This window comes from Acartia tonsa, chromosome 13 (genome assembly GCF_053477335.1).
Source record: "Acartia tonsa isolate MP-2025a chromosome 13, ASM5347733v1, whole genome shotgun sequence".
In the NCBI taxonomy this organism is placed as follows: Eukaryota; Metazoa; Arthropoda; class Copepoda; order Calanoida; family Acartiidae; genus Acartia; species Acartia tonsa.
The window spans coordinates 28,708,549-28,735,940 of NC_137272.1; the positions used below are offsets into that span (position 1 = coordinate 28,708,549).

The following is a 27,392-nucleotide window of genomic DNA, read 5'->3' on the forward strand; positions in this document are numbered from 1 at the left end:
TAGATATATTAATCGGTTCGGTAGTTATTGAGATCTTAAGCTTCAGACAAAAAAACCTTACTACTTTATATAATATAAAAGTACAAGATATGCTGCCTTTCTGTTTTTTCTTCCTATCATTGTACAAGATAATGCTGAATTTCTAACAACAAAGAAAATTCAACAATTAAGTTTTTTAGCTGTATTATGAAAAAGATGTATTGGTGTTTGATTTTTTTCTATGTTTTCATGAAACTATCAATTTTTATGAACTAGCACTAGCACAATAACTTGACATATTTTATTATTTGAAAACTACTGGATTTTAAAAACTTCTTTTGATTTACTAGAAAAATAATTTAATTTTTCTTTCTAGATTGCTTCGCTTCTTTTGGATACAGGAGTTTCTTTATAAGTAACAAAACAATTCTATAATTCACTATGTCTGTATGTCTGTTAAAAAGGAAGTTTGTTTATCTCGGCTGCTATTAAAGATGTACTACTGATTTTTTGTGTGAAGAAATCACATAATGACACATTCCTCCCCCTCTTTTTGTGACTACTGAACTTATGCTTTGTAACTGACTTTGTCCATTTGTCAATCTATGACTATTTGTGCTTCGCTTCATATGGATGTTGTCATCCTTGTTTTCATATTCTTTTTATTCTTTTTTATTTTACTGACGTACTTTAAAAAATTACTGTTTTATTAGGAATCTGATTTTTCAAAAAATTGTTTGAAACTTTTGTCCTTTGCAAGACATGTAATTATTATTATTAAAGCTCGCTCTTCTTCGCACAGGATTCTAAGGGATAAGACAATGGACGATATTTGGACATGTTCATTGATATTAAACAAAATTATCCCTTCTGTAGATTAAAATTATAGGTCGAAATGTTTGGACACTGCTAGTTTAGAACCAACCAAATGAGTGCCCCAAATTTGTTGCCAAACAAATAAGATAGCGCGGTTATAAAACGTTAGGTACCAGCGTAATTTACGTTCCAATGCTTCCTCCCTGCCTGCCATAGATAGATACTTTTATTAGTAGTGAAGCTACTCTAGAAATTTAGGCCGTTGGTCTGTCAATATTAACTTTGCAATATTATGGGACAAGGTTTAAGACCAATGCTATATCCATGATAAAAAGATTATCTGCTATTCATTCTTTGAAAAATGAATAGAAAGTAACTAAACCAAAGATAACGTCATTCATAAAAGCAACAGTATAGGACAAACGAACATTAACATTTGTATATATAAATCTGTTGCAAAATTTTAGTGAGGCAAAATTATTTGTTTGCCTCACTGATTTTAGTGGGGCAAAAGTTTTTTTTAAGAATTCACCTCTGTTGTAAAATTGCGTGAATACAGGTTACTGCTTAAGGACAAACTTGTTTTTTTAGGACTTGATTATAGATTATAGTGATTTTTTGCTTAAGATATTGTACCTTGTTATCCTAGAAATCATTTTTAAAAAAGTCAGATGAATGTAATAATCATATTCAGAGACATCAAATGGGTGATTACCCTCCCCACCCCAATTTTTTTTCATTCCCCCCCCCACTTCTATATAAATTTAATCCCCTAGATTTTTTTTTTTTTTTGGGGGGGGGGGGTAAGATAATCCCTAAAAAAATGAAATTTCGGCAAGCTTCGCGCGCATTTTTACTTACACTATCAAGATTTTTTACAACCGCCCAAAATCAAAAGACCATATAGTTCCACCAAATTAAAACAGTTCTGATTCATGATATAAAATACATGTTATAGTTTGTATAACTAATTAAGATTATTTCTTTTTATCAATATAGCACAAATATGAGAATTTAAAACACCAAGGAAATATTACTTATTAAGTCTAGACTTATAATTAATTTTCTTATGCCTGGTTCGTGCATAGAGTTTTGCCAGAAGGGTGGTAGCCTTTATCTGTATGCCCCGAAATATATTTGATTGTATTTTATAATTAATTAATATGATTCAAATATCAAAAAATTAATATATGATAACATACATGAACTGAACAGTGAATCACTAATGGACGAATGGACAAACGAACAAAGCGTTAAAACAATTTTAAATTGGATTCTTAGTGTTCAGAGGAATATTCACAAAAAAATCAACAGTCTTTCCTGGGAGTGGTGGGTATGGGCAGAAAAATAGCTTGAAACCATACCAGCACTTAAATGTACAATAAAAATAGCCTAAATCCAACCCAGAACCTATGTAAATCTTATCTGAAATCGAAAACTCAATCGGTTTAGAAGTTATCAAAACCTTAACCTACAACTTTACATGATAGGATACTTCATGCGCAGAGGTTGCCACACATATGGACACTATAATCCTTGTTAATATAATTTTTTTTCCAAATCTTCTTTAATTTCACATAATGTGAACAATATATGAAAATGGATATAGAACACATGGATATATTGACAAGTGAAAATCTGTCGTCAATTAGGGTTGGTAATATGGAACTCATTTATTGTTTAGTTCGTTAATCCAGAGGGAGGGGATAAAATGGGGTTAAGGGGAGCCAGCTGGGAGTATCACTTTATTAAAGTACATAAAAATCTGGTGCAACATCCAAGTAATAATGTATCCATTTGTATGACATTGGTCATATTTAATACAACACTAGCAATTTTTACACCGAAGCTTATCTACATTTTAAATGTGTCTGTATGTCCTTGAGTGTCTCTGTCTCTGTCCGTCTGGATAAAATTTGCCTGCTTGTAGAATCATACTAACATATTTATTATTTTTATAAAGATTCTTGTGAAGATCAGGTATAACCCAAGAAGAATAAGAACTCTATCATCAATAAAAAAGCGTTGATTTATATTCTAAATGTTATTTTAACTTTAAAAAAAAATTAAAGTTGATCTATATGAATCTACTGCAACCACTATTTCCTTAGAGAGTTAAATAAAGAGGTATAATAATAAATCATACTTATTTTTTACTGTACACAGTTCCTATTTTAAACAAGGACATTTATGTTAAAAGTCATTGCAGCTAAATTTTGTTTATTAATAATGCATATTCAGTAAATGTAATAAGTATCCAAACAAGCTTGTATCATCTTAGAAAGTGCCTTATTTAGTGCAAATCCCCTTCCCCCATTTTTGTTTGGAAAGGGGTTACTTGCATTTTTTCTTTGTTTGTTTAATACTGTAGGTCAGGTAAGGTTAGGTTGTATTGGGTACTGAGTAGCCCCACAGTGTTATAGTACCGCAGGGGCTAGACTTAATAAACATAAACTTACTTTTGCCCTTATTTTCAATTTATCTGAAAATAAGTAGAGGTGGGAGGATCGAGGCTAACAAAACTGGTTTTAATCTTAAAATTATTCATTTTGATAAAATGTAATATATTAGTTATGGATTAGCTGCTAGAAAAAAGTGCAGTGTTATATGTTAAACTAACAAAAAGAAATCCTTCACTTGGCTATACAACAATTAACATACAAGAAATAGAGTGTTAACCCCATGTGCGCGGCATTAGCGCATGTGGTAGCGTGTCTGTATTTTAGGTTAATAATAAGAGTATGGGGAATGCCTTGATCTATTGGAATGGATATATTATTTTTTGAATCTTACACCAGATTTTCATGTTTTCTAATAGTGAAACACACAGCTGGCTAAAATATCGATTTCTCCTTCCATCACCCCATCCATTTCCCACCTCTTTCAATTACGAACTGACCATAAACGAGTTTCATGTAAGCAACCCTAAATTGAGGACAATTCTTAATAATGTCTACGTATATTGGATAATTGTTTTATTTTTCATATCAAAAAGATTAGTTACTAAGAGGCCATAAACCCCTTTTTTTGCACGCTTCTGTTTATAGAGTTGCTACGCTTTCTAAATCATACATAACTTTTACAGAAATCATCATCTAAAGTTTGAAATCAATAGGACAATTCTAACATGCCTAATTCTAACGAAATGATCTAACCGTGACGTACAGATGAACGTACAGAATAATAACTATAGAAAATCTTCGGTTTTAAACACAAGTCTAATTCTCTAATCTAATACAATCTATTGTATGAGTAAAGAAATTTTAAACAATAAATCATAATAATTCTATGTTGCCCCTAAGATAAACAGTTTTTTAGATATATCAGATATGTAAATAGATAGATAGAAATTTAGGTAGATATTTAAGTAGATAGATAAGTAGTTAGGTAGATATTTAAATAAATAGATATATAAATAGTTAGATAGATAGGTAGGTAGGTAGTTAGATAGATAGATAGGATGCATATTATTTTAGAATTAAACAGTTAGGTTTCTACCCCCCCCCCCCAAGAAAATAGCTTAAAACCACCACTATATTCCCTGAGAAGCACAACTTTCTTAGTTTGATACCGAGATCTTTAGATTCAGACAAACAGACGGACGGGCGAACGGATAGATAGACATCATACTTCTTTTTATTACAAATAGATAGATAGGTAGAAAAATTGGCAAATAGATAACACAAAAATTATTTAGTAAGAAAGAAAGATAATTATTTTACAAATAGGAAAAACATTAAAACACTTTTAACTGCATTTTGCGGCTTGGGAAAAAAATTAAAATATTTGAACTCATAAACTAATTTTTTATATTCTATCATATTTAATTTTAAACTTTAAAATAGATTAAATATATTTAAACAAAATCTCTAAAATCTAAATTGTTTTTAAACAAGGATGACAACATCCATAAAAGCGAAGCACTGAAGCACATCGGAACATAAATGTATTAATGTCGAATCAAAATTGTAGGTAAATTTGTTGAAAAACAGCTTAAAAACAGGATAATGTTTATGGACATACTTACATTTTTAGGAATTAATTATAGTGTTGCCTCGCTTATAATATTGTTCTTTGTTGTCCCAGGAATCAATATACCAAAAATCAGATCAAACGGATAATTAAAACACTTGAAAATTTGTTGTTAAAAAAGTAGAAAAATCAACATGTTTAAAATGGACGTACAGACATTCTGGTAATGATTCAAGAGTTGCTACGCTTTCTAAATCGTACCCAACTACTGCAGGAATCATCATGCAAAGTTTGAAATCGATAGGACAATTCTAACATGCCTAAATTAACGAATAAAAGCTATCTATCTCGGACGGACGGACGTACGGACGGACCGACCCTAATTATAGAAAAGCTTCGCTTTTAAAAATGTTGTGGGGGGTCATTTTTTTCTAGGAAAGATTTCTCAAGGGAGGGTGTTGGTAACCTCCCCCAAAATAATTTTAAACCTTCCATGGAACTATGAGAAGCAACAGTGTAAAAGGTTCAGCGGTTAGTGAGTTCATTTGGTACACACAGACAAACATCCTGTTACTTTTATATAAGGATTTAATATTTTCTTTAAAAATTTGATTTTTATAAAATCAACTGATTTAAAGGAACACCAAAAACCCTAAGAAAAAATAAAACTAAATATTAATATTATTTGATTTATTTATTTTAGTTCCTGTTTTTTTTACTTACACAACATTGTGTCTTTTTGACCAAGACAGGGCCAAGAGCAAACTGCAATTAGATTATTCTTATATAAAAAGTAGCAAGCTTTTTTTGTCTGGAGCTAAAGATCTCGCAAATGCTTGTTCGAATTGGTTGCATTTTTCAAAGAAGCTTTGTATTGGGGTGGATTTAGACTATTTTCCTTACCTCCTTCCAACCTGCCATGTAGGCTAGTGAAATTAACTAATTATCAAAAAATGTGAATTTTGTTAATAACAAATATAATTTTGCAAGAAAGTAATATTTCATAAAAAAAAGTTTTTAAAAAAGAAGAATATATATCTAAATCTTTTATCTTATTATTTAATTGACCTATAGATTTTAAACATGGCATGATAACAATTTTAAATGTGTTTTTTTTAATTAAATAATTTTTTTTGGATTAAATATTTCTAGGAAAATTTTTGATAGATTTAATGTAATTATTGTTTAGACTTCTAAACACAGTTGCATATATTAAAACCAGAATGATAACATCTATAAGCAGCGAAGCACAAAAAATCATGGATGGGAAAACGGACAAGAAGATTTAAAGAGTTGCAACCAAGAATATAATTATTGGAGAAAAATCACAAAACTTTTATATTTTGTAGTAAGACTGACAGACCGACGGACAAAGTAAATTAGATTATGGATGCTTATTGGTTAAGGGAGTCTTCTAGCTTAAATAGCAGCTGAAAAAATAATTTTTTCTCCCATAGCAATACGGACTTGCAGACAAAATGAATTGTAGAGTAGATTCGCAAATAAAAATTTAAAACTAACATAATTGAATAATTTTCTTTTTTTAAAAATTACTTATATTCCTTTTTAAAATTGTATTTTAAGCAATATAAGATTTTATTAAAATAATTTGAATTTCTGTAAAGTTGAATCAACATATTAACTAACCAAGGGTTTTATGAAGATGATTTCTTCCTATACATGAAACTGGGGTGTCAAAATTAAATTAAATAAAAAAAGTTTCTCAGTTAAACGTATCAAGGATTCTAATGTAAAACAACGTTCATTACAGCAAGCTTTTTATTTATATCTTTCTCGTTGAAAAAATGTAGGAATAATTATTGACATAATTAATTCATAACTGCCGTTCCTTAACCTTGCAGGGCTATGGGCTACCCAATGTAACCTAACCTATCATGACCTAAAGTAATAAACAATCAAACGAAAAACTACACTGCCCCCTTCAAAATAAGGGCGAGTTTCTATGTTGAACAATGCTCTTAAATTTTTAAAATCAGCATATTACGGAAAAAGTTAACAACTGTTGGCACCCGTGTTGATCGGAGTGACTCTGGTTGTGACTACACCGCGTGAAATATTCTCAAGGTTAAGACGTTTATTGGATAATTAACACGTAACAATGGATATATCACATACGTGGATATATTGCCAGGGTAAATTTTGTTGTCAATTTATGTGGCCAATATGAACCTCATTTATTGGTCAGTTCGTTCATCTATTATAAGGGGAGGAGTTGGGTAAAGGTGGTGGACGTTATTTTAGCCAACTGCGAGTATCACTTTATTACAGTACATACAAATCTGGTGCAACATCCAATTAATAATATATCGATTAACACAATCTGATTCATTGGTCTGTACTAGGGTTGGGCCGGATATCCGGTGTGGCCGGATATCCGGCCATTTTCAATATCCGGCCGGATACCGGATATTGAAACTATCCGGCCGGATATCCGGCTCTTTAATTTTTTATAATTTACACCAAAAATCTCTGCTTTTTAAAATTTTAAATGGCTATAATTTTCTTATTATTGAAGCTAGAAGAACATTTTTTCTGAACAAGTTTAACTTTATGTAAATTTATATAAGATTTCTGAAGAAATTTTTTTTTGCTACTTTAGTATCTGATAATTTGGCCGGTTATCCGGCCGGATATCCGGTAATTTGGCCGGATAACCGGATATTTGCCGAATATCCGGCCGGTTACCGCATATCCGGCGTTTGAAATCAGCCGGATATCCGGTATCTGGTATCCGGCCAAAAAAGTATCCGGCCCAACCCTATGTACATTGAACTATTTCTCATAATGCTTAATTTTAATGTGTTTTAATAAATTCAGAAAATAAAATTATTTAAAAACATATTTAAATAGTTATAAAAAGCACAATAATCTATTTTATAATAATCTTTTATCAGAAACAAAATTAAAATGGAGAGAAAAAATCCACAAAGATTTTTTTGAAAAATCAACGAATTTTTAAAATTTAATAGCCAGTAAAAAATAAAATGGTTTGTAAAAAGCGTAACATCATAATTCAAATAATTATTTTACAGGTAAATCTCATATTCGAATTTATGTCTTTTTTTGATAGAGCAGTTTCTATTCTGAAAATATTTATTCAGAAAGAATGTTTTAAATTATATTTGAATTATTTTATTTCCGTTGGAAGTGATTCTACTGTATAATTCAATTTGTCTGTCCGTCCGCCTTTTAGTACGTCAGTTGGCCCTTCAGTCCTGAACGCTATGGGGGAAATGTGATTTTCTCGGCTGCTATCGAAGATAGACAGCTTAAATTTTAAGTGAAGATTAATATGACATGTAAACATTTAATCTAATCTTTGAGCATTTGCACATTACCTCTCTTTTTTCTTTCTGAGAACTGAACATCAGCTCAATAAGTTAATAGCTCACTTTGTCCGTTTTGCCTTTCTATGATTTTTTTTGTGGCTTGCTACTTATGGATGTTGTCATCCTTGTTTCTCAAACATCAATTTCTTTAGGCTTTGGGAATAGCAGCCTTAATTTTGCTATATTTGCAACTTGGTGACTATATTAATGGTAAGCAATTTATTGATTTTAATTAGCGTAACTACTCTACAGCTAAGGTATAGCTGTATGACCTTTTTTGCTGTCTAATAGTGTGCCACGTTCTAATGACTGTAACTGTTGGGACATCAACGTTATTTCAATTCAGTACTTTTTTCTTTCCAAACACCCCCCCCCCCCTAAAGCCGAATTTTTATTTAACACACGTTGATTGGTACACAGTGCTTCTAAAGGCAAAAGAAGTTTGAATTGACCCCCCCAGAAAAACGGGCAATATGGCCATAAAATACACCCATTGCATTGGAGGGCCAGTACATGATTATCTTAAAATCGTAGCTGTTCCTTCTTGGGGTATATATCATTTGAAAGATAATAGACTGAATTCCTTAAATTTCAAAGGCTTTTTGCCACTATTTTTGTGTTACAGTAAAGATTATACATTGTTCATTGTCCTATGTCCAAATAACTAAGCACCTTTCTTTATAATTCCCTGGCTTAACAAAAAAAAATGTTAAACAGTTTATGCTGTGGTACTTCTTTTTCTTTCAATATATTTGTACTGGTTTAAATAATTTTCTATATTTACCAATATGTTTTACGCATATAATTTCATTTTTCATGTAAGAGATGTTTATATTTGAGAACCAGAGCCAGAGCCAAGTATAATTGATGGAAATTCAGATTAGATTACAGACACCATATCAGATCGGATTACAGATAACATCTCAGAATGGATTACAGATATTATCTCAGATTGGATTACAGAAACTGTCTCAGATTGGATTAAAGATAATATCTCATATTGGATTCCATATACTATCAAAGATTTGATTGAAGGTATCTTAGATATAATTAAAGATACAATATCAGATTGGAATCCAGATAGTATCTCAGATTGGATTCCAGACACTCTATTAGATTGGATTAAAGATACTATCTCCAAATGGATTCCAGATACTATCTCTGATTGGATTTCAGATACCATCTCACATTGGATTAAAGATACTGTCTTAGATTGGATTCCAGATACTATCACAGATTGGTTTCCAGATACTTTGTCGGAATGGATTAAAGATACTCTTTCTTCTTGGATTCCAGATACTATCATAGACTTAATTGAAGGTATCTTAGATTGGATTAAAGATACTGTTTCATATTGGATTCCAGATAATATCTCAGCTTGGATTAAAGATACTATCTCAGATTGGATTAATGGCACTATCTCAGATTGGATTAAAGATACTATATCAGATTGGATTCCTGAAACTATCCACCTTCAAGTGGCCCTAATAATGTTTGGTCTGTTCCTGATTCTGTCTGTTCTTTACAAGCTTGTCTCTTTCTCTTCAAATCTGGGTAAGTTTCTATCCTTTTTAATAAAAAGTAATTTATCCCATTGAGGTTAAATTTAGATTTAATCTTATAGTAATAAAACCACTTGCTTATTATTAAAATTCTAAATTATCTAATAACAGATTATTGTTGTGCCATTTTGCCATTGTTTAAAAATAGTGTATATTAACATTCAGTAAATCTTGTTTTAGTATGACTTTGAAACCAATCATTATCCATTAGATTAGAACCAGTTCATAGTCATACTAAATATCTGCTGAAAGCTATCCATGATACCTTGTAATAAATAACTTTTAAATCTACCTTTAAACTTTAAAAAAAAAATATAAAAGTTTGGAATAGTGTGTATAAATGAAAATTGATGGATTTGGCCTAATGTTATTGAGAGACATTTCATCATTGACTATATATATATATTAAGAGATATAAGTTTTACGGAATTTTAATGTAGGGAGGAGATTTGAAACCTGCATCAAATTTTAAGGATTTTTTATAAAATTCGTTTTTTGTATAATTCTTTATTTAAAAGCGGAAATACATTTTAAGTTAATTAATTTTGACCAATAGAATAGGTGGATTTAAACTACCTGCGCTCTAATTGGTTGAATGATGTACGACATCCAATCAGAGCGCAGATTTTTTAAATCCACCAATCACGGATGCCAAAATTAATTAACTTAATTTGTATTTCCGCTTTTAGATAAAGAATTATACAAAAAACGAATTTTATAAAAAATCCTTAAAATTTGATGCAGATTTTAAATCTCCTCCCTACATTAAAATTCCGGGAAACTTATATCTCTTAATATATATGTCTTTTTATATACAAATCTATGTTTAGAATTGAAGCAGAACCTTGTTGAAAGTTAACCAGGATGAAAGATGGGAATATGCTTCAAGTCAGAAGAAATCTGTTGTCTATCACAAATATGGACCATATCACTACATATTTGATAGCTGCTGGCTGAATCAATGGAAAATGGAATCAGTGGAAAATTATCTGCATTAGCTTAAAAAATTCAAAATCCTCGTGTACTTAAGTAAGCTTCATTACTAAAGGAATAGCTGCATGAAGTGCAATTAATAAGTTTGGGTACTTTTTATGTAACTTTTAGTAAACCTTTTAATGTTTTTGCAGAATATGCTAATTGAAGGTTAGCCATAAAGATAAGCAATAGAAAAATTTACTTTTACTAGGTGTTTTTTGTGTTATGTCCAAAAATGTATAATTTGTGATGATAAAAGTCACATTTTCAAAAAATGATTGCAAGCATAAGTTACAAGAATACCATCTTAAATATAAAATTTTGTTCTCCATGAATAAGCAAAAACCAGACACCACTAAAATAGTTGTTAGGCTGTTTTTGACAGACAGAAATATAATTATATAATAATAAATCTCAAGAGTATCATTTTCAAGTCTTGTTACACAAAAACTACATGGTAGAAAAATGAAATTCTTTCCAATAAATTTTTTATAAACCATTGAACAGAAAAAATATTGGGTTCAATAAATTCAAGTTCATTTCATGCAACTACCCCTTTACAATTAGAAATGTTTAATTTGTCAACATTATAAATAAGAAATAAAATAAACATTTAAAAAACACCTATTATTTTTCAAAAAAAATTCTTATAAAAAATAAACAATATATTTGTCACATCAAAAGTAAAAAGTGAAACAATATACACAAATTAATGAACTAGCTTTAATTTTTTCATTTGTAGACCATATGAATACACAATCTTTTAGTATTATTATACACTATTAGTATACAGTATACATGCATTTCTTTGAGCGGAGCTACTCTACAAATTTGTGTTGTAGAATGGACCATCCTTGTTAGGATAATAAAAACAAGCTTTTAAGTAAATGTTAAAGATCAATAATTCTGATTTCAAATGAAATGAAAAAAAATATTTTTCAAAATGAACCTCCCCCCCGCCCTAGATAAAGTACTTTGAACGCCTATGCATAATGCATGATAATTATTTTGATGAATCTTTGTCTGGATTTAATTACTTGGATGTTGCACTAGATTTTGATGTTCCATAATAAAACAATCCTTCCAGCTGGCTAAAATAACCTTAACCTCCACCCACCCCAATTATCCCATCCCCTCTTCTCCTATTGACTAAACGAAAAGACCAATTAATGAGGCCCATATTAGCAACGTAAATTGACGACAAATTTCCACGTTTTTCTACATCCATTCTTATTGTTGTAAAATGTTAGACATAGAAATAGTAAGTACTATTTTAAAGTGTCTAGTATGACGTGTTCTTCTAGAAGTACTATAGGTGAGACATATAGATTTATAAAAAAAAACAATTAAAGAATTGAATTAGTTGACATTGAGAAACCACAACAATGCAATGGTTGGGTCAACTAATTCAAATTGGTTTCATGATTTAAACTTTTTCCTAGCGAAGTTACGCTATAATATACTTAGTCCGTCAGTCTGGTGATCATTCATAAAAAGGCATTAAAATAATTTTTTTTCCAGAAAGGTTTCGTGATTTTTTTGAATTTTTGCATCAACTGAACATCTCTATAAATAATTTTGTATGTTTGTCTTTTCATGAATCTTAGTACTTTGATACTTATTGAAGTTGTCGTCCTTGTTTCAATACATAATATCCTTTTTTTGCTATAATTGGCCTATATAGATTCCCCTTTGTTTCTTCAGAGAGATGCTTTCATAGTTTATTAGTAGCGAAGCAACTATTATTTCACTTTGTCTACCCTTTCCTCAGTAATTTATGCTGAGGGGGACTCAGATTTTCTCAGATGCAGTTTAAGATAGATTGCTAATTTTTTTGTTTTCCAAAAAGCATACATTATACAACTTACACTTTTGATCGGTTAGTCAGTCTGCAACAAAAGCCATATAAACATATTGACCGACCACTGAACATTTTCTCTTTAATTTATTTTGTCTGTTTGTTTACTTTAATTTATTTGGCATCGCTATTTATGGATGATGTTATTCTTGTTATCAGACACGATTTTTATTTAAACCAAAATACAAAGTCTTTGTAATCAAATGGATGTTTTTTTAATAATTGGATAATCTAGTAGCTTTGTACCTAACATCCGTGCTTTGTAATTAAAATTAGATGGGGGGGGGGGGGGCAGCTTTATTTCTTAAAACCATCCCACAGTGTGTCACAAATTCCAATGAAAATGTCTTATCACATCACTAATTATGTATAATGATCAGTGATCATCTCCAAAGAAAATTATTTAATTTTGGCATTTATTAGGAAGTTTTTTTTTAATATCATGCAAGATATTAATTTGATCCCAAAGGGAGTTTTATAAATTATGTCACATCAAGTTATAAGCCATTACATTCAGGTAATATTGAACATAAATACTTTTTATAAATACTAGCAGCTTCGCCCCTAGCATCTAGGAGCTCTAAATTTGAAGGGATATGGAAGGGAAGAAAAATAGCTTAAAACCATACAAAGACTTAGTTATAAAAATAAAAAAATAGACTAAAACCATCTCAGGGCCTATACGAAACTTCCCTATAAAGGGAAACCATATCGGTTCAGTGGTTAGCGAGATCCTTTGCTACAGACAAAAAAAGCTTAATACTTTTTATAAATACTAGTGGCTTCGCCCCTAGCCTCTAGGGGCTTCGCCCTATGAGGTTGGAAAGTCAACCCTCCAATAAGAATTTTTTTAGAATTATATTTTAAAAGAAAAAGTTATTCTATGCCAAATTACAAAATGCCCAATAGTTTATTTTGGTAAATTTTTTTTTTTTTTTTGGGGGGGGGTAGTGGTTCATGGGGGCTTCGCTCTATGGTGCCGTGGGGTTCCTCCAACCCAATTACTCGTTTTTGTTTACAAAAATAAAAAAAAAATTAAATTTGGAAATGGGGATTTTTTTGGGGGGGAGGGGTGTCCCACCCCCCAAGAAAATAGCTTAAAACCATCGGAGGACCAGTAGGTATATTTCCAGAAGATTAGAGCCCAATTTGTTCAGCAGTTAATGAGATTTTACAAAAAATGTAAATAAAGAGAGGGGTAGGTTTCTGGTAGAATCCGTAAAGGTGTGTGTTTTAAGGATTAAAAATAGTTGTAGATCGATAATATTCACTAAATACTTGTATTTCTTATTGAAAAGTACTATAGACAAAAAAATTTTAAAAGTTAACATAAATTTTTGTAGTTCTACTGTTTTAAACTTATAACACATAACCTTTACGGATTCTACCAGAAACCAACCCCTCTCTTTATTTTCGGGGGGTGGTTTTTTTTAGTTTTTGGGGAGTTGGGGGAGTCCCACCACCAAGAAAATAGCTTAAAACCATCACAGGACCAGTAGGTATATTCCCTGAAGAGTAGAGCCCAATCGGTTCAGCGGTTACGGAGATCATGAGCTTCAGACGGACAGACATCAAGCTACTTTGTATTATAGGTATATTAGAATCCCATGCGGAAATACTTAAATTACTATTAGTGAAACCAAAAATATTACAAATTTTAATTACTAAACATTAGAAATATTAGCTAGGGAAGTAACAGCTTATACCAACAACGAAATTAATTTCAAAAATAAAAACCTATACGTGCTTTTTAGCTGTCGTTGGGTGGCAATTTTTAGTAATAAAATAATGAATCTCCTGGTAGAGCAAAATTCTCCACAAGGGCTAGGTCTTGAGCCTTTGTGCTCTGAAGAGGTTAGTAGATTTACTATTAAATATTTTTTCTCATTGTTTTAGCTAGAATTAGATTAACCAAAACCAAAGTTTTAGGGTTTATAATAAAAATTATAATAAAAATTAGTGGGTTTATAATCAGGCTCATTCACAGAATTTAGTCATATGGTTGCACGAAGCGCATCGTTTTTTTTTCTTTTATTCAGGCTTACATTATGCGGATCGGGGTAAAATTGTAAATTTGTAGATGGGGAGGGAGGGGGGGAGGGGGTACAATGTCCCAATCCGTAAGTCTCTGTTTGGATAAAATACAAAAAGTATAAAGTAAAAAAATAAGGTTGCGTGATTTTTGACAGTGCCATTTTTTTACTTTTAAAAAAGATTTTAATTTTGATTGTTAACAATAAAATTCAAATTTTATGAAAGTTAAAAACAACACTTAGTCAAATGTATATAGACAACCAACCAAGGGCGTGCGGTTGGGGTTGCTTGTAGATACAAATCTGTTCTTACAAAATAATATTACAAAGCTTACTTTCATATTTTGGCTTATACTACCATATATTTCATTTAAAAAAATACTCTAAATATCCTTTAATTAAGTGGCGTACACATAGATTCACGATTTACACCCCTCTACGTTTTACACCCCCTTTTTGCACGCCCTTACTTTGCTCTGTCTGTAATTTAACGAAAAAATTGCGGTGATTGGCAAAATCGTCGAAATAGGAAAAGTAAAAAAAAGTTTGTTGCATAATTTCTACCTACACCTCATTTCTTTTTAAAAGCGAAGCTACTCTATATAAATGTATGTCCGTCAGAAAAGTTATTTAGGTTAGTGGCTTTATATTTTGTTGTTATTTCACTGGCCATCGAGCGGTCAAGGTTGTAGGGGGTATCAACATTCCTCTATCCCCCTTAAAATTGAAAAATTAAAGGCCTTCCACCACCTCTTATCACCCTCCTATGGTAAATCGCTGTGCACGACACGGGTTACATATGAAGCTTTTACATGAGGTCAGGTTCCTAATTTGATGTGTATATTTCTCCTGCTGCTATCTTCTATGCATAAAAGGGGTAGGGAAAGCAAACAAACACAGCTTAAAACCGGTTCAGAAGATATCGAATTCCAATGCTACAATAAAACCTTACTACTTAATTAGGATAGCTAACTATGCCCGCCTGCCTATTTTGGTGCGATATGGTCATCCTTGTTCTGTTGTTCATTGTTCATCCAATAATTCTAATATAATCAAGCTCTTCTCTTCCTAAGTAGCGTCACAACCATATAATTATAATTAGTGCGAATGACTGTTTTTTTTTGTATGACGTCGTTTATATGGATTGTCTTATCTCTGCTGCTTCAAAAAATACCAACAGTTGCGCCTGTAGCATCTATGGGATTTGTATTCGAGGGGGTGGGAAGTGGCAATAAACAGCCTAAATCCATCCCAAGACTTATGTGCAGTTTGTTTTAAATAGATTCAATCGAAATCTGGGCTCATGAAATATATTTGAATATTTCATACTCAAGTTCTACTCTACAGTTTACTTTGTCCACTCTTATCTTACTTTAACTTTCTATAAAATCTACGTATATGTAGATAGATAAATAAACGCCCAAGGGTTGGGGTAAAGGGTTGTTTCTAGGGTGGGTCGATTTTGGAATTTCACATTAGTAGACATTGGCAAGGGTTACTGGGCCAAGATGAAACCCTGTGAAACTTGAAAGAGGTTTTTTAATCCAAAAACAACGGGCGCGCGGGGGGGTGTAAAATATGCTCGCCCCTTATAAAACCAAAAATTGAAATTCCTACAAACATAGGCATGTTGCATATCAAAATGACCGCATTGAAATGCTGATTACAGATCTGAAAACCGTTTTGAAAAATATTGATTCATTCTGAAATGATTTTCAAATAACCTACCAAAATGAACATTTTTAAATAAATCAGCTGTTTTTAGGTACTTAATGAGATCTTATTCGAAATAGGAGCAATATTTTTCAAAACGGTTTTCAGATTCGTAATCAGCATTTCAATGCGGTCATTTTGATATGCAACATGCCTGTGTTTGAAGGAATTTCAATTTTTGGTTTTATAAGGGGGTGGGCCCATTTTATACCCCCCGCGCGCCGGCAGCCATAAGAGCCAAGTCACTTTTAAAACTTGAATGGGGCTTATCATACATATATATGACTTCCGCAACTTATGATAACAGTAAAATCTAAAAAAAAGGGGGAAATGGGCCCACCCTCAATGTTTACCCCCTCTCAAACTTTGAAACCCCTCATTTTACCCCCTAATTAAAAGAAATATAGTAGATCCCCCCCCCCCTCCTGAAACCTTTAAAACCTCTCATTTTCCATGCTCAAAATAAAATGCTCGGACGTGCCTGTTTAGATGTAGCTATTCTTGTTTTTTTTAAGTGATGGTCTATTTTTACTAAATTACTTTTTTTTGCATTTGTGGTATCCGCCTAGGGTAAATGGCAGACACCAGAGTTCGAATAAAGACTACGGCAGTGTGAACAGACGTGGACACCTTACTATAGAGAAGCTACGCTTCTCTAGCATTCACTAGACAAGAATCAACATCTATTTCAGTTGTCACTTTATTGAAGGGTTAAAGGATACTAAAGCTATATACAACAAACAATAACTACATGGATAGGAATAAATGATCATAACATAAAAGCATTATAATACATATACAATAGTCAGTTTGGGCAATCATGATTCCCCATCCCTGGAAAGGGTGGGGGGAATTAAGAATACAGTTAACCATAATATAAATACATATGGATTAGGAATAAAGATGGTTAAAGATAAATCATACAGTAAAACATAGATAATTGCAATGGTTAGGTAGATGGCTATCCCTGTCTGGGGCAGGCAGGATAGCCCATGGAGCAGCACAATAGGTAGATAAGCATAGAGGGGTTGAGTGGTAGGTCTGGGTACTAAAGAGGGAAGGTTTGATGATTACTTGTGACAACAACAGTCTGTGTGGGGGTGATTCTATCAGGTGAGGGCAGGTTTAGATCCTTTATCCTCAGGGTTGAGGTGGTGCTGATAACTTGGTGGTTGAAGGGGAAGGTTCCGGTGCTTAAGATGGAGAGGGAGGGGTAACACCCCTCCCTCCATTTGCAGGACAACTGAGAGATAAAATCAGTACCGTTATCTGACATCTTTTCAGGTGGCTTCATAATTGTAGAATAACAGGATTTAACTAGGTGCGTAGCATCACTATAATGTCTTGGTTTCTGCATGGTCCAGAGCCGCCGCATACCACAACTCTCCCCTCGGAAGGCTGGAGGGGTTGTCTGCACCGCCAGACTTCCGACAGTGGTTGCGGCCTTCAGTTTGTTGTCCTTGTGGAATGGGTCCGCCAGGATACCAGTTGCTGGACGGTGGTGGACTCCAGCCCTCCCCAGGTCTAACGGAATCGGCTATATCTGCTGGAGTAGCTGGTCCTGTTGGATCTTCTGGCCGTTGGATGTGTACCTCTGAGGCCACCCTGGCAACCTCCAGGGGTGGTACAGCACATGAGGGGGCTTGGACCAACAGCCGCCTGGTATACACCTCTGCAGGTTTCTCCACTGGGCTGGTGGTCTCCATCGTGTTGGTCACCTTGCTGCTGGCAGGCTGGCTACTGGATGCAGGCGCAATTTCTTCGCCCTCGGGGCTGGTCAGGTTCATTCGGCTTCCAGGGTCTCTGTCAACGCGGGCAGGTGGTGGTTGCCATACTGTAGGAGCGTTGCCTCCTTCAGGCTCATTCTGGACATTGGCAGGGTGGTGCATGGCAGTCCGACCTGCGGGGTAGGGAAAGGTAACAGTCCACCCTTTATGCCGGAGGCTGTCTTGGATCTGCAAGGGTGGCTCCGCTCTAGTTGGCTGGGAGACAGGCCCATCCACGGACACTGCTGCTAGTGGACTGGAGGCACAAGGCTCCGGATTTCCTCCCCTAGCCTGAAGGGGTCCAGGCACATTGTCTCCATCCTGGGTAGACATAATTGTTGGGGATCCTCTACTTCTATGGTTAGGCTCGGCACTTGGCGCATCTAGTTGTGTTACTCCCCAGGCAGCGGTCAAAGCTTCTTCAGTTTGGCTGGTAATGGCTGATACCCTGGCTCCTGGGGCAGATGCAGGGGGCGCAGGCAAGTTTGGCCCAGCCCAAACTTCCTGGTACACCAGTGCAATACAATTACCCTGGCTTGGTTGAGGGAGGTAGACAGCTGGATGCAGTTGAGGGTGAGGGACAGCTGGACTCTCCCTGCTGGCTGGGGGCTCTGGCTGGCTGGGGGTGACGGGTGTCACCCCTTCCTCTGGGGCTGCGGGCTCATTCCGGGGTCCAGGTATCTCGGTGGCGGCGACGGTTGTCGCCCCAGGCACCAGTGTGGGGGTGCTGGATAGCACCCCCCAGTCTTCACAGGGGTCCAGGTCTCTCGGTGGCGGCGACGGTTGTCGCCCCAGGCACCAGCGTGGGGCGCTGGATAGCACCCCCCAGTCTTCACAGGTGGCGGCGACGGTTGTCGCCCCAGACATCAGCTTGGTGGTGCAGGGAAGCACCTCTCGTTCCTTCCAGGTGGCGACGCCGGTTGGCGTCCCATACATCGACTCAGACTCCTGGGTAGCCGCGGCCCCAGCGGCGGCAGCTAGTTGGGGTGACGGCTGGGCATCTCCCTCCAGGTGGACCTGGGTGGCAGACTGGTTGCATGCAGGTTGTTGGGCGGCCTGGTGTTTCTTCATTGCCCGGTCCCAACCGGTTCTACACTTGGCGGCTGTGTGGCCGTTGAAGCGGCAGCGCCCCTTCGTCCAGCTGGGTCCCATCAGGCCGGCTTCCCCAGGGTGTATCAACCTGCCAGGTCTCTCCTCCTCCAGTTGGGGCACCAGCTGACAAACAGGGTCTCCCCTACTAGGGGTCAGGCGGTGCTGGGCTGCTTGTGGTGGCTCCTTGGTTACATTCAGCCTCCTCCCCATACACACAGGTTCCTTCCATCCAACAGCGGCTCTCCTCCCCTGGGTGGCGAGGCCAGCCTCGGCCTTAGCTTCTGCAGGTGCTTCTCCACATGAGGGATCCTGCCTCTGGGTATGCCAGGTGGTTGGTAGCAAAGGCTGTTGATGGTGCCAGTCGGAAAGGGGGCTATGATCTCTGGGGGGGTACCTGTGGCCAGTGTGTGGACAGGTACCCACAGATGGACCAGCAAGGCCCAGAAGATGCCATACTGATGGTAGCCTGAACTGTATTCCGGGCTGTCAGCAGACTGTTGGTAGCCACCTGAGTTGGGCCAGAGTTGCCAGCTGGTATTGCGTCCCTGCCAGGCTCCGTCAGCTGCTGGTGGGGAGCCCCTGCGGTGGTTCTGGTTTTGGCAAGGGGTGGCCTTCTTATTGACTTCCCTAGTTGGAGCTCTGCATCCTGGTGGGCCTCCATCTTCAGCAGCATGGGGGAACTTGGCTGGGACATGTGCAGTGGTTCAACAGAGTAGCGGCATCTGGTCTTGGAGTGTGGGGGAACAGCCTCACTGCTGCTGGTCAACCCTGCTCCCTCCGTGCTGGGCAAAGTCTTCCACTGCAGCAGGTCACCAGTCCCCATCCTTAGGCCGGTCCCCAGTCGTTCCATGCCTGGGGGCTCCCAGGGAGGCTTGGGTGGCGGCTCCCCCACCCCCAGGTACGCGTCGGGCATCTGGGTGAAGAGCCTATTCCCCTGGGACCGCTCCCCATCCTCCAGATTGGTGAGGCCAGTGCCAGGGAGGACCTTTCCACCCCAGAAACAGGTGGTACTGGCCCTAGGGCTGGGCCCCTTTGAAATCTCAGTTCTGGTAGTAGTGTCCATCTTGGGGCTGGCCACTAAGTCTCTGAAGCTGGTTACCTTCTCATTAGGCTCAGTTGCATCGTTCAACACCCCCAGGAGGACACCTACAGGTTCAGCAATCCCCAGTCCAGTATTGCTATTTCTCGTGCGTTGAGCACCAACTGAACAGGAGCGGTGCAGCGGACATTCAGTCACCCTTCCAGACAAGGGCATCTCAGGGACCAGGGGTCTGTGACCTGGCATGTGTTTGATGTTCACTGTACTCAACACAGTAGGCCAGAGTAATAGCAGAAGCAGTATCGTGTATAAAAAAGCAGAGAGTGGTGGGGTACAGATGTTGGTGGTTCTGGTCCAAATGAAGACTTCTGTCCACCACAGTGTCAGCAGCAGGCCTAGGCACACAGTTAATGCCCAATCATGAATGTCTTCTATTTCCGCACGTCGGGCTAGGGGCTGCCAAGTTCTTATCTTGTAGATGTAGGAGCAGAGTAGAGTAGCCGCGCCGCAAGGGGGTTCGAGCCGGCTCACCCCTAATATAAATACTATAGCTGTGTAATTAGGGTGGTAGTCCACGTAGTCGTAGGCTCGGTCCTCCTGGCTCAAGAGTTTCTGTGGCTGGCGCGTCCCCATGATAAGTAGCAGGGGGTTGGTCTGTTGGTGCCAGCGTCTTGTTTAACTGTTGAGCCTGAGTTGTTCTCCTTTCCAGTATAGCTCTTGATTTCTGTGATAACCAGCGGATCTTAGCTTAAAGGTAAAAGGAATATGTTAGGGATCCACAGATGTCTCTAGGAGCGTATCCGCTGGTAGATATATGGATAGGTAGGCTAACTATATATATATATATATGGCTACACTCCCATATATATATATACGTGTATAAGAATATCCCCAGAGCTAGCTAGCTTTCCTCCTTGCTCCAAAAAAATCACGCTTCCTCTGTATAAAGTTCACAACTATGGGGTGATGGTCCAGGTACACACCACCACTGCCCAGTGTGGGGCATCAAGTCAGGCTATGTCCACAGGGTGGGCGTACTTTCGTTCAGTTACCATATCAGTTTCCAGTGTTGTATGGTGGGGTTAGTATTCACTTACTTGTACCCATGATACAAAAAAAAACAACATTATTTATCACTTGGGTATTTATATATACATATATTTGTTTCACTAACCACTCAGCTTTGAAGTAGGGTTGGCAGGGCTAGGAGATGTTGAGGGTCTGAGCGGGTTTAAGGAACTGGTTTAGTTTTCCTTATCACACTGTAGACAGGGAGGGAGGAGCTTGCAAGTTTTTCTCCTAAAAAAATATCTCTGATGTATGCTATAGAGTGGCCCCTCTCCTGTGTGGGTGTGTGTGTGTGTGTGTGTGCGTGAAATCTCCTGTCCTTGCAACGCGCGTCCGCACCGTCAAATCCGCGCACACGGGGAAAACGCGCTCTCACCCCTCAACTCGCTCTCTCATTGGTCCGCTTCGTCCGTTGGATTTATGATATTTTCCGCACTCTGTTGCGCTACCCGTGAATGGCGCTCTGTGTGTCCGATCGCTAGCCCCACACTACAGACGGACTTAGTCTTGTGTGGGTAGGAAGGGGGAAGCGCGTGAGGGGACGGGGGTAACTCCGTCCGTTTCCCCTGTGAGGGAGGGAGGTAACTGTGTGCTGGTGTAATAGTGCCTTTTCTTCTTAATCCTAGGCTTATCTATTATATCACCCTGATTGTATTTGCCTTCAATGGAGAGGGGCTCCTCCCTTTCCCTTGGAATAAGGGGTGTATTGTTGTTGTGCTGTGGGGCTTGAGATGTTTTGATTGTATATCAGGGTCTTTATTATATTACATCTAGCTTCTATTTTTGTCCTTATCACAATTGCATAACAGATTTGTTTACCAACTCTGTTCTATTTTTAGCTGTTATCACAATACACAATAAATCCAAGCCTGTTCTATTCTTAGATTTATCACAACACAACAATTTGTTTGCCAAGCTTTGCTCATAAATCTATTGTTTAGACATCACACCAGGGTGGTAATCCCTGCAATGTAACATAATATCTGTTTTTCTAGATGGGTGGCTGCGTTGTAGCCTCTCAGGATACTTGGAGTTGACGTAGTTTTTCTCTGTTCTGGTGCACTACACTCGTATGTCGGCTCGCAGCTTGCAGCTATGTGGCGTGTTTCAGCCTATCGGCGGCAGGGAATGTCCCGTCCTGCTAGCGCCGCTTGCAGCTATGTGGCGTGTTTCAGCCTATCGGCGGCAGGGAATGTCCCGTCCTGCTAGCGCCGCTTATCCAAATCCAGCTGATGGCGGCAGGGAATGTCCCGTCCTGCTAGCGCCACTGGTTCGGATCCTGCTATCTCTTGCAGTAAAATTGGCCTATTTTCAGCCGTTTACACTTATTTGGCTTGTTTCAGCCGGTCCGCAGGCCTGTTTCAGCCCTTTGAGCGCTCAATTCTCCGTTAGATATCAGCGCTGCTCGCGGTTATTCGTCAAATTTCGCTGTCTCGCTTCCACAACTGCCGGATGCAGAGTTAAACTTTGCTGTCCAGGGTGGGTAATTCAGGTTGCTTGCGTCAGTTTTGCCAGATTCACTGCTGGGAGTACCTTAGCCTCAGATGCGCGTCTGCTCTACACTTGTGGTTCGCCGTAATCTCACACAGCTGTCACCAAAGTTGTGGTATCCGCCTAGGGTAAATGGCAGACACCAGAGTTCGAATAAAGACTACGGCAGTGTGAACAGACGTGGACACCTTACTATAGAGAAGCTACGCTTCTCTAGCATTCACTAGACAAGAATCAACATCTATTTCAGTTGTCACTTTATTGAAGGGTTAAAGGATACTAAAGCTATATACAACAAACAATAACTACATGGATAGGAATAAATGATCATAACATAAAAGCATTATAATACATATACAATAGTCAGTTTGGGCAATCATGATTCCCCATCCCTGGAAAGGGTGGGGGGAATTAAGAATACAGTTAACCATAATATAAATACATATGGATTAGGAATAAAGATGGTTAAAGATAAATCATACAGTAAAACATAGATAATTGCAATGGTTAGGTAGATGGCTATCCCTGTCTGGGGCAGGCAGGATAGCCCATGGAGCAGCACAATAGGTAGATAAGCATAGAGGGGTTGAGTGGTAGGTCTGGGTACTAAAGAGGGAAGGTTTGATGATTACTTGTGACAACAACAGTCTGTGTGGGGGTGATTCTATCAGGTGAGGGCAGGTTTAGATCCTTTATCCTCAGGGTTGAGGTGGTGCTGATAACTTGGTGGTTGAAGGGGAAGGTTCCGGTGCTTAAGATGGAGAGGGAGGGGTAACACCCCTCCCTCCATTTGCAGGACAACTGAGAGATAAAATCAGTACCGTTATCTGACATCTTTTCAGGTGGCTTCATAATTGTAGAATAACAGGATTTAACTAGGTGCGTAGCATCACTATAATGTCTTGGTTTCTGCATGGTCCAGAGCCGCCGCATACCACACATTATAAAAACACCAAACGCCCCAACAAAATGTTTGTTGTCTAAATTTCTTACTTTACTTTCAATTTCTTATGCTGTGTGAGATATTATCTTTTTTTTATTTTTAACTAAAAATTTTTAAAAATTAAATAGACGTAGACTATTATTTCTACCACAAAAATTCTTTTGATAAAACTGATTTTTTTGTTATTATAAAAAAAATTTTGTTTTCATAAAGTAAAAATCACGAAACCCCTAAATATTTGAGTAAATTTATGCACAGACAATATATCTTTGGGGGTTGGGAGGGCAGGGGGGTGAAAGTCGACCAAACCAAATAAAAAATTCTTCTTATAACTTATATGTAGCTTCTCTGAAGATTTTATTTTAGTGGTACACAAGAAAGACATCTTAGAAGCAGTTTATATTGTCTAAAAAAAAGTGGACAAATGTCTTTTTTGGAGAAGCTTTAAGCTGCTTCCATCCTTTATTTCACATATAAACTTATTATCATAGTAGAGCATTAGTTAAATCAGCCTTTTACTTCGTCGCGGCCAACGCGCGGTTGCCTTGCCTTGATACATACCCATAAAAGAACTGCCCATTTAAAAGATGTTTAACCATCCGTGCGCAAATAGCTATATGGTATGTGGTGTCCACTCACTTCCGCAGCTGATTATATAATAGCTATGGTACTTGGTGTCCACTAACTTCCACAGATCTAATCATACGCTGTTAGCTCAACTATTAGTCCACAAATAAAGTACAAAACTTTATTTTAAAATTTTCGAAAAATATGAATATTTTGGTTTTTGTTTATAGAAGTAACATTAGAGTAAAACACTAGAGGGGGAAAGGGTTAAATAACTGCATCTCCCCAACGCAGTGTCCATGTTCCAACCCTCAATTGGGTTAATGAAAATCATCCAATGGTGTCGCTTTTATTAACACAGCCAAGTAGCAGAAAATCATTTTGAAGCAGACAAAAAAGGTCATTGAAAAAGGAAGGGAGGTAGTTATCTGTATATGCAATGCATCTATACTATAGATCTGTTAAAGTAAAACTTTGCTTTATGTCTATGGTTTCAGTTGTTTAGAATGCTGTAAAAAATTAGGTAAAGTTTCGACTATCAAAAACGTTGATAATGTTAAATTTCGAGTATAAAGAAATCGTAATCAAGTTTCAATGTTTTTCAAAAACATTGAAAAAACATTTGTAAAAAAACTTAGAACTGAAGAACATTAAGGTTATTAATTTGGAGTACATAAAAGCTAAAATTATGTGTAAATCATCGAGGCGTTCACGGAGATTCTTGATTTATTTTTGATACTAACTATCCTTCTTTATTTGTTAGTTGTGGAGAGAGCAATATCGTATAAATAGGATTTTTACACTTGGAATTTACTACATAATTAAAATTACTCCTTTTTATAATTAAAAGTTATTATGAAACCTTTTTCCTATGATTTACATACTTGTAAAAAACAAAGTTATTTCATATATTACTTTGTCCGTCTTAAGTCATTACTTAAGTCTTACTTTTAACATCCAACTAAACTCAAGACTGAAGAGGGTGCAATGTCCATCGAAATATATTTCAATAAATAGCTGGGAAGTATCAAAGACTTTTTCACTCAGTGAATTTACCATTTCGATTTATCTCTAGGTAGTGCGTAGGTCATACACAATGTGTTAACCAGAAGGTCTGTAAAGGAATAAGACAATGACCGATAAATTGATGTACATCCCCAATCATGATACACTTAAATACCCCTTCTGTAGATTACTAAAGTGGTTGAAACGTTTTGACGCTCTAATTACTGAACTAACCAATCAAAATTTAGCAAAAGTCTCAAAGGTTGTTAAGCAAACGAACAAGAAAACGTTATTATAAAACTTTGGGGACTAGTGTAACAAACAGCACAATGTTCCCTCACTCCCTGGTTAGCCAGTGTAATTTACAGTCCCATATCCCCTCTTACTGTGTCGTCTACTTGTTTTACAAATTGTTTAGCTCCTAATGGATTCTGTCGTTTTAATTTTGTTTTATATTAGTAAAATGTGGATGTGATGATCTAAAAGCAACATCGTATAAATAATCACTGCGCCAGCAAAGCGGCTTTTTGTTATATTTTGTTTTATATTAGTAAAATGTGGATGTGATGATCTAAAAGCAACATCGTATAAATAATCACTGCGCCAGCAAAGCGGCTTTTTGTTATATTTCTACCATACAGTCAAAATTTTATTGTAGCAAATTATACTAATTAGTAAAAACTTTTATACTAGGCAAACTGTTTCAGATTCATGTGATGCATTTAAAATTAAATATAAGAAAGAAGTATACAACCAAGCTCAAATTCTTTATTAAAGAAGTACAACAATATTCTAATAAATTTTTGAAGGAAAAGAACAATTTTTGACAATAAATTTGTTGATGCCTTTACAAAGTAAAAAGTTTTAAGTATTGTAAAATCAATCGATAAAAACATTTTCGGAATAAATCCTAAATATTAAGGTTTGTGGTGTATTTTTTGGCTGTTTGGTATGAGCGTTACTTTTGAGGCTTGTTCGTTCCTTTGCAAAAATTGAGTTTTGGTCGCTTAGTGGTTGTGAGCCAGTCATTCCGTAGATGGTTACTAGTGAACAACTAAATATTTAACAAGGATGACAACATCAAGTAGCTCATGCAAAATATAGTATCTATCTTAAAATATGGAATGCCTCATAATCGTAGATAATATTTTAGTAAAAGTATATGTATTTATAATATGAAAACATGAACACCCCTTATTCCAAAATTTAGGTGGTGTAATAGAGACATCAAGAGGGGTGCTGATTTTTAACCCCCCAATTTTATTTACACCCCTTTAAGATCTCAAGAAGCTATCTACAAAGAATAATCTAAGTTTTTATGTTTTTTTTTTAAATCTGAAAAATGTGAAAAACTTAACAGTGACTGCTCACAATATTCTTACAAGGCAAAGAAAATCAAAAAACCAGGATGACAAAATTAACATCCATTGGTTTTAGGGAGGGAGGGGACATTTGATTGAAAAAGATTGATAAGCATATTAAATTTTTTTGGCTTAAAAATTTTAAGCCTATTAATTGATTTGTGATTGGTTGGTTCAAACTGTTGGTGTCCTAACTTACATTCCAATAATTTTAATAGCTCTTCTATCTCGGCTAATGATGTTGCAAAAATATATGTGTTTTCTTTATTTATAAAGATAGTAGCGGCTACGCCCCTAGAGGCCTCTATGGCACTTTTAATGTTTTTTTTTATATTTAAATATGTCTATGTTGCGTTTGACGTTTATGTTTCGTTGAACTCTCTTTGTTAAATCGAGAAACTTAAAAGATTTTTTTATTTTTTAAATTTCTCTTTGGAGGGTGGTGGTACCCTCCTTCAAAATAGTTATAAACCTTCCCGGGACCTATGAGAATCTACCCTGTTAAGGAGAACCCGATCGGTTCAGCGGTTAGCGAGATCCTTCGGTACAAATACACAGACATCCTGTTACTTTAGTATAAGATTAAATTAAGAAAAGCTTTGCTTCCAAAAGTTACACACTAACTAGATAAAGCTAGTATGTTACAAAATGAAAAACCCTATATAGCTATATCTATTTAGCATATAGATAAATAGATAGATAATATATAAAGCTCATACTAGCTAATATAACATACCCATTTTTGGATAAGTTTTGTTTTTGTTCTATGTACATAAAATAGAGTTTTTGATAGAGTATCTAA

At 36.4% G+C, this 27,392-nt stretch overlaps 1 protein-coding gene across 1 annotated transcript; it reads left to right on the forward strand.

The window, feature by feature from the left end:
* The first annotated feature begins 7,772 nt into the window (after window positions 1-7,772).
* LOC145335239 (uncharacterized) lies at window positions 7,773-11,167 on the forward strand. Its single transcript, XM_080180973.1, has 3 exons — window positions 7,773-7,820; window positions 9,002-9,671; window positions 10,510-11,167. The coding sequence occupies exons 1-3, from the start codon at window positions 7,773-7,775 to the stop codon at window positions 10,536-10,538; spliced, it is 747 nt and encodes a 248-aa protein (XP_080037099.1). The 3' UTR covers window positions 10,539-11,167.
* Window positions 11,168-27,392: the final 16,225 nt, after the last annotated feature.

Bases quoted from the DNA above. Each gene is read 5' to 3' on its own strand.
- LOC145335239 (XM_080180973.1), top strand. From the start codon at position 7,773: ATGGTTTGTAAAAAGCGTAACATCATAATTCAAATAATTATTTTACAG. The intron at 7,821-9,001 runs GTAAATCTCATA...AATTCAGATTAG, and splicing joins TTCAAATAATTATTTTACAG to ATTACAGACACCATATCAGA. The intron at 9,672-10,509 runs GTAAGTTTCTAT...ATCTATGTTTAG, and splicing joins CTCTTTCTCTTCAAATCTGG to AATTGAAGCAGAACCTTGTT.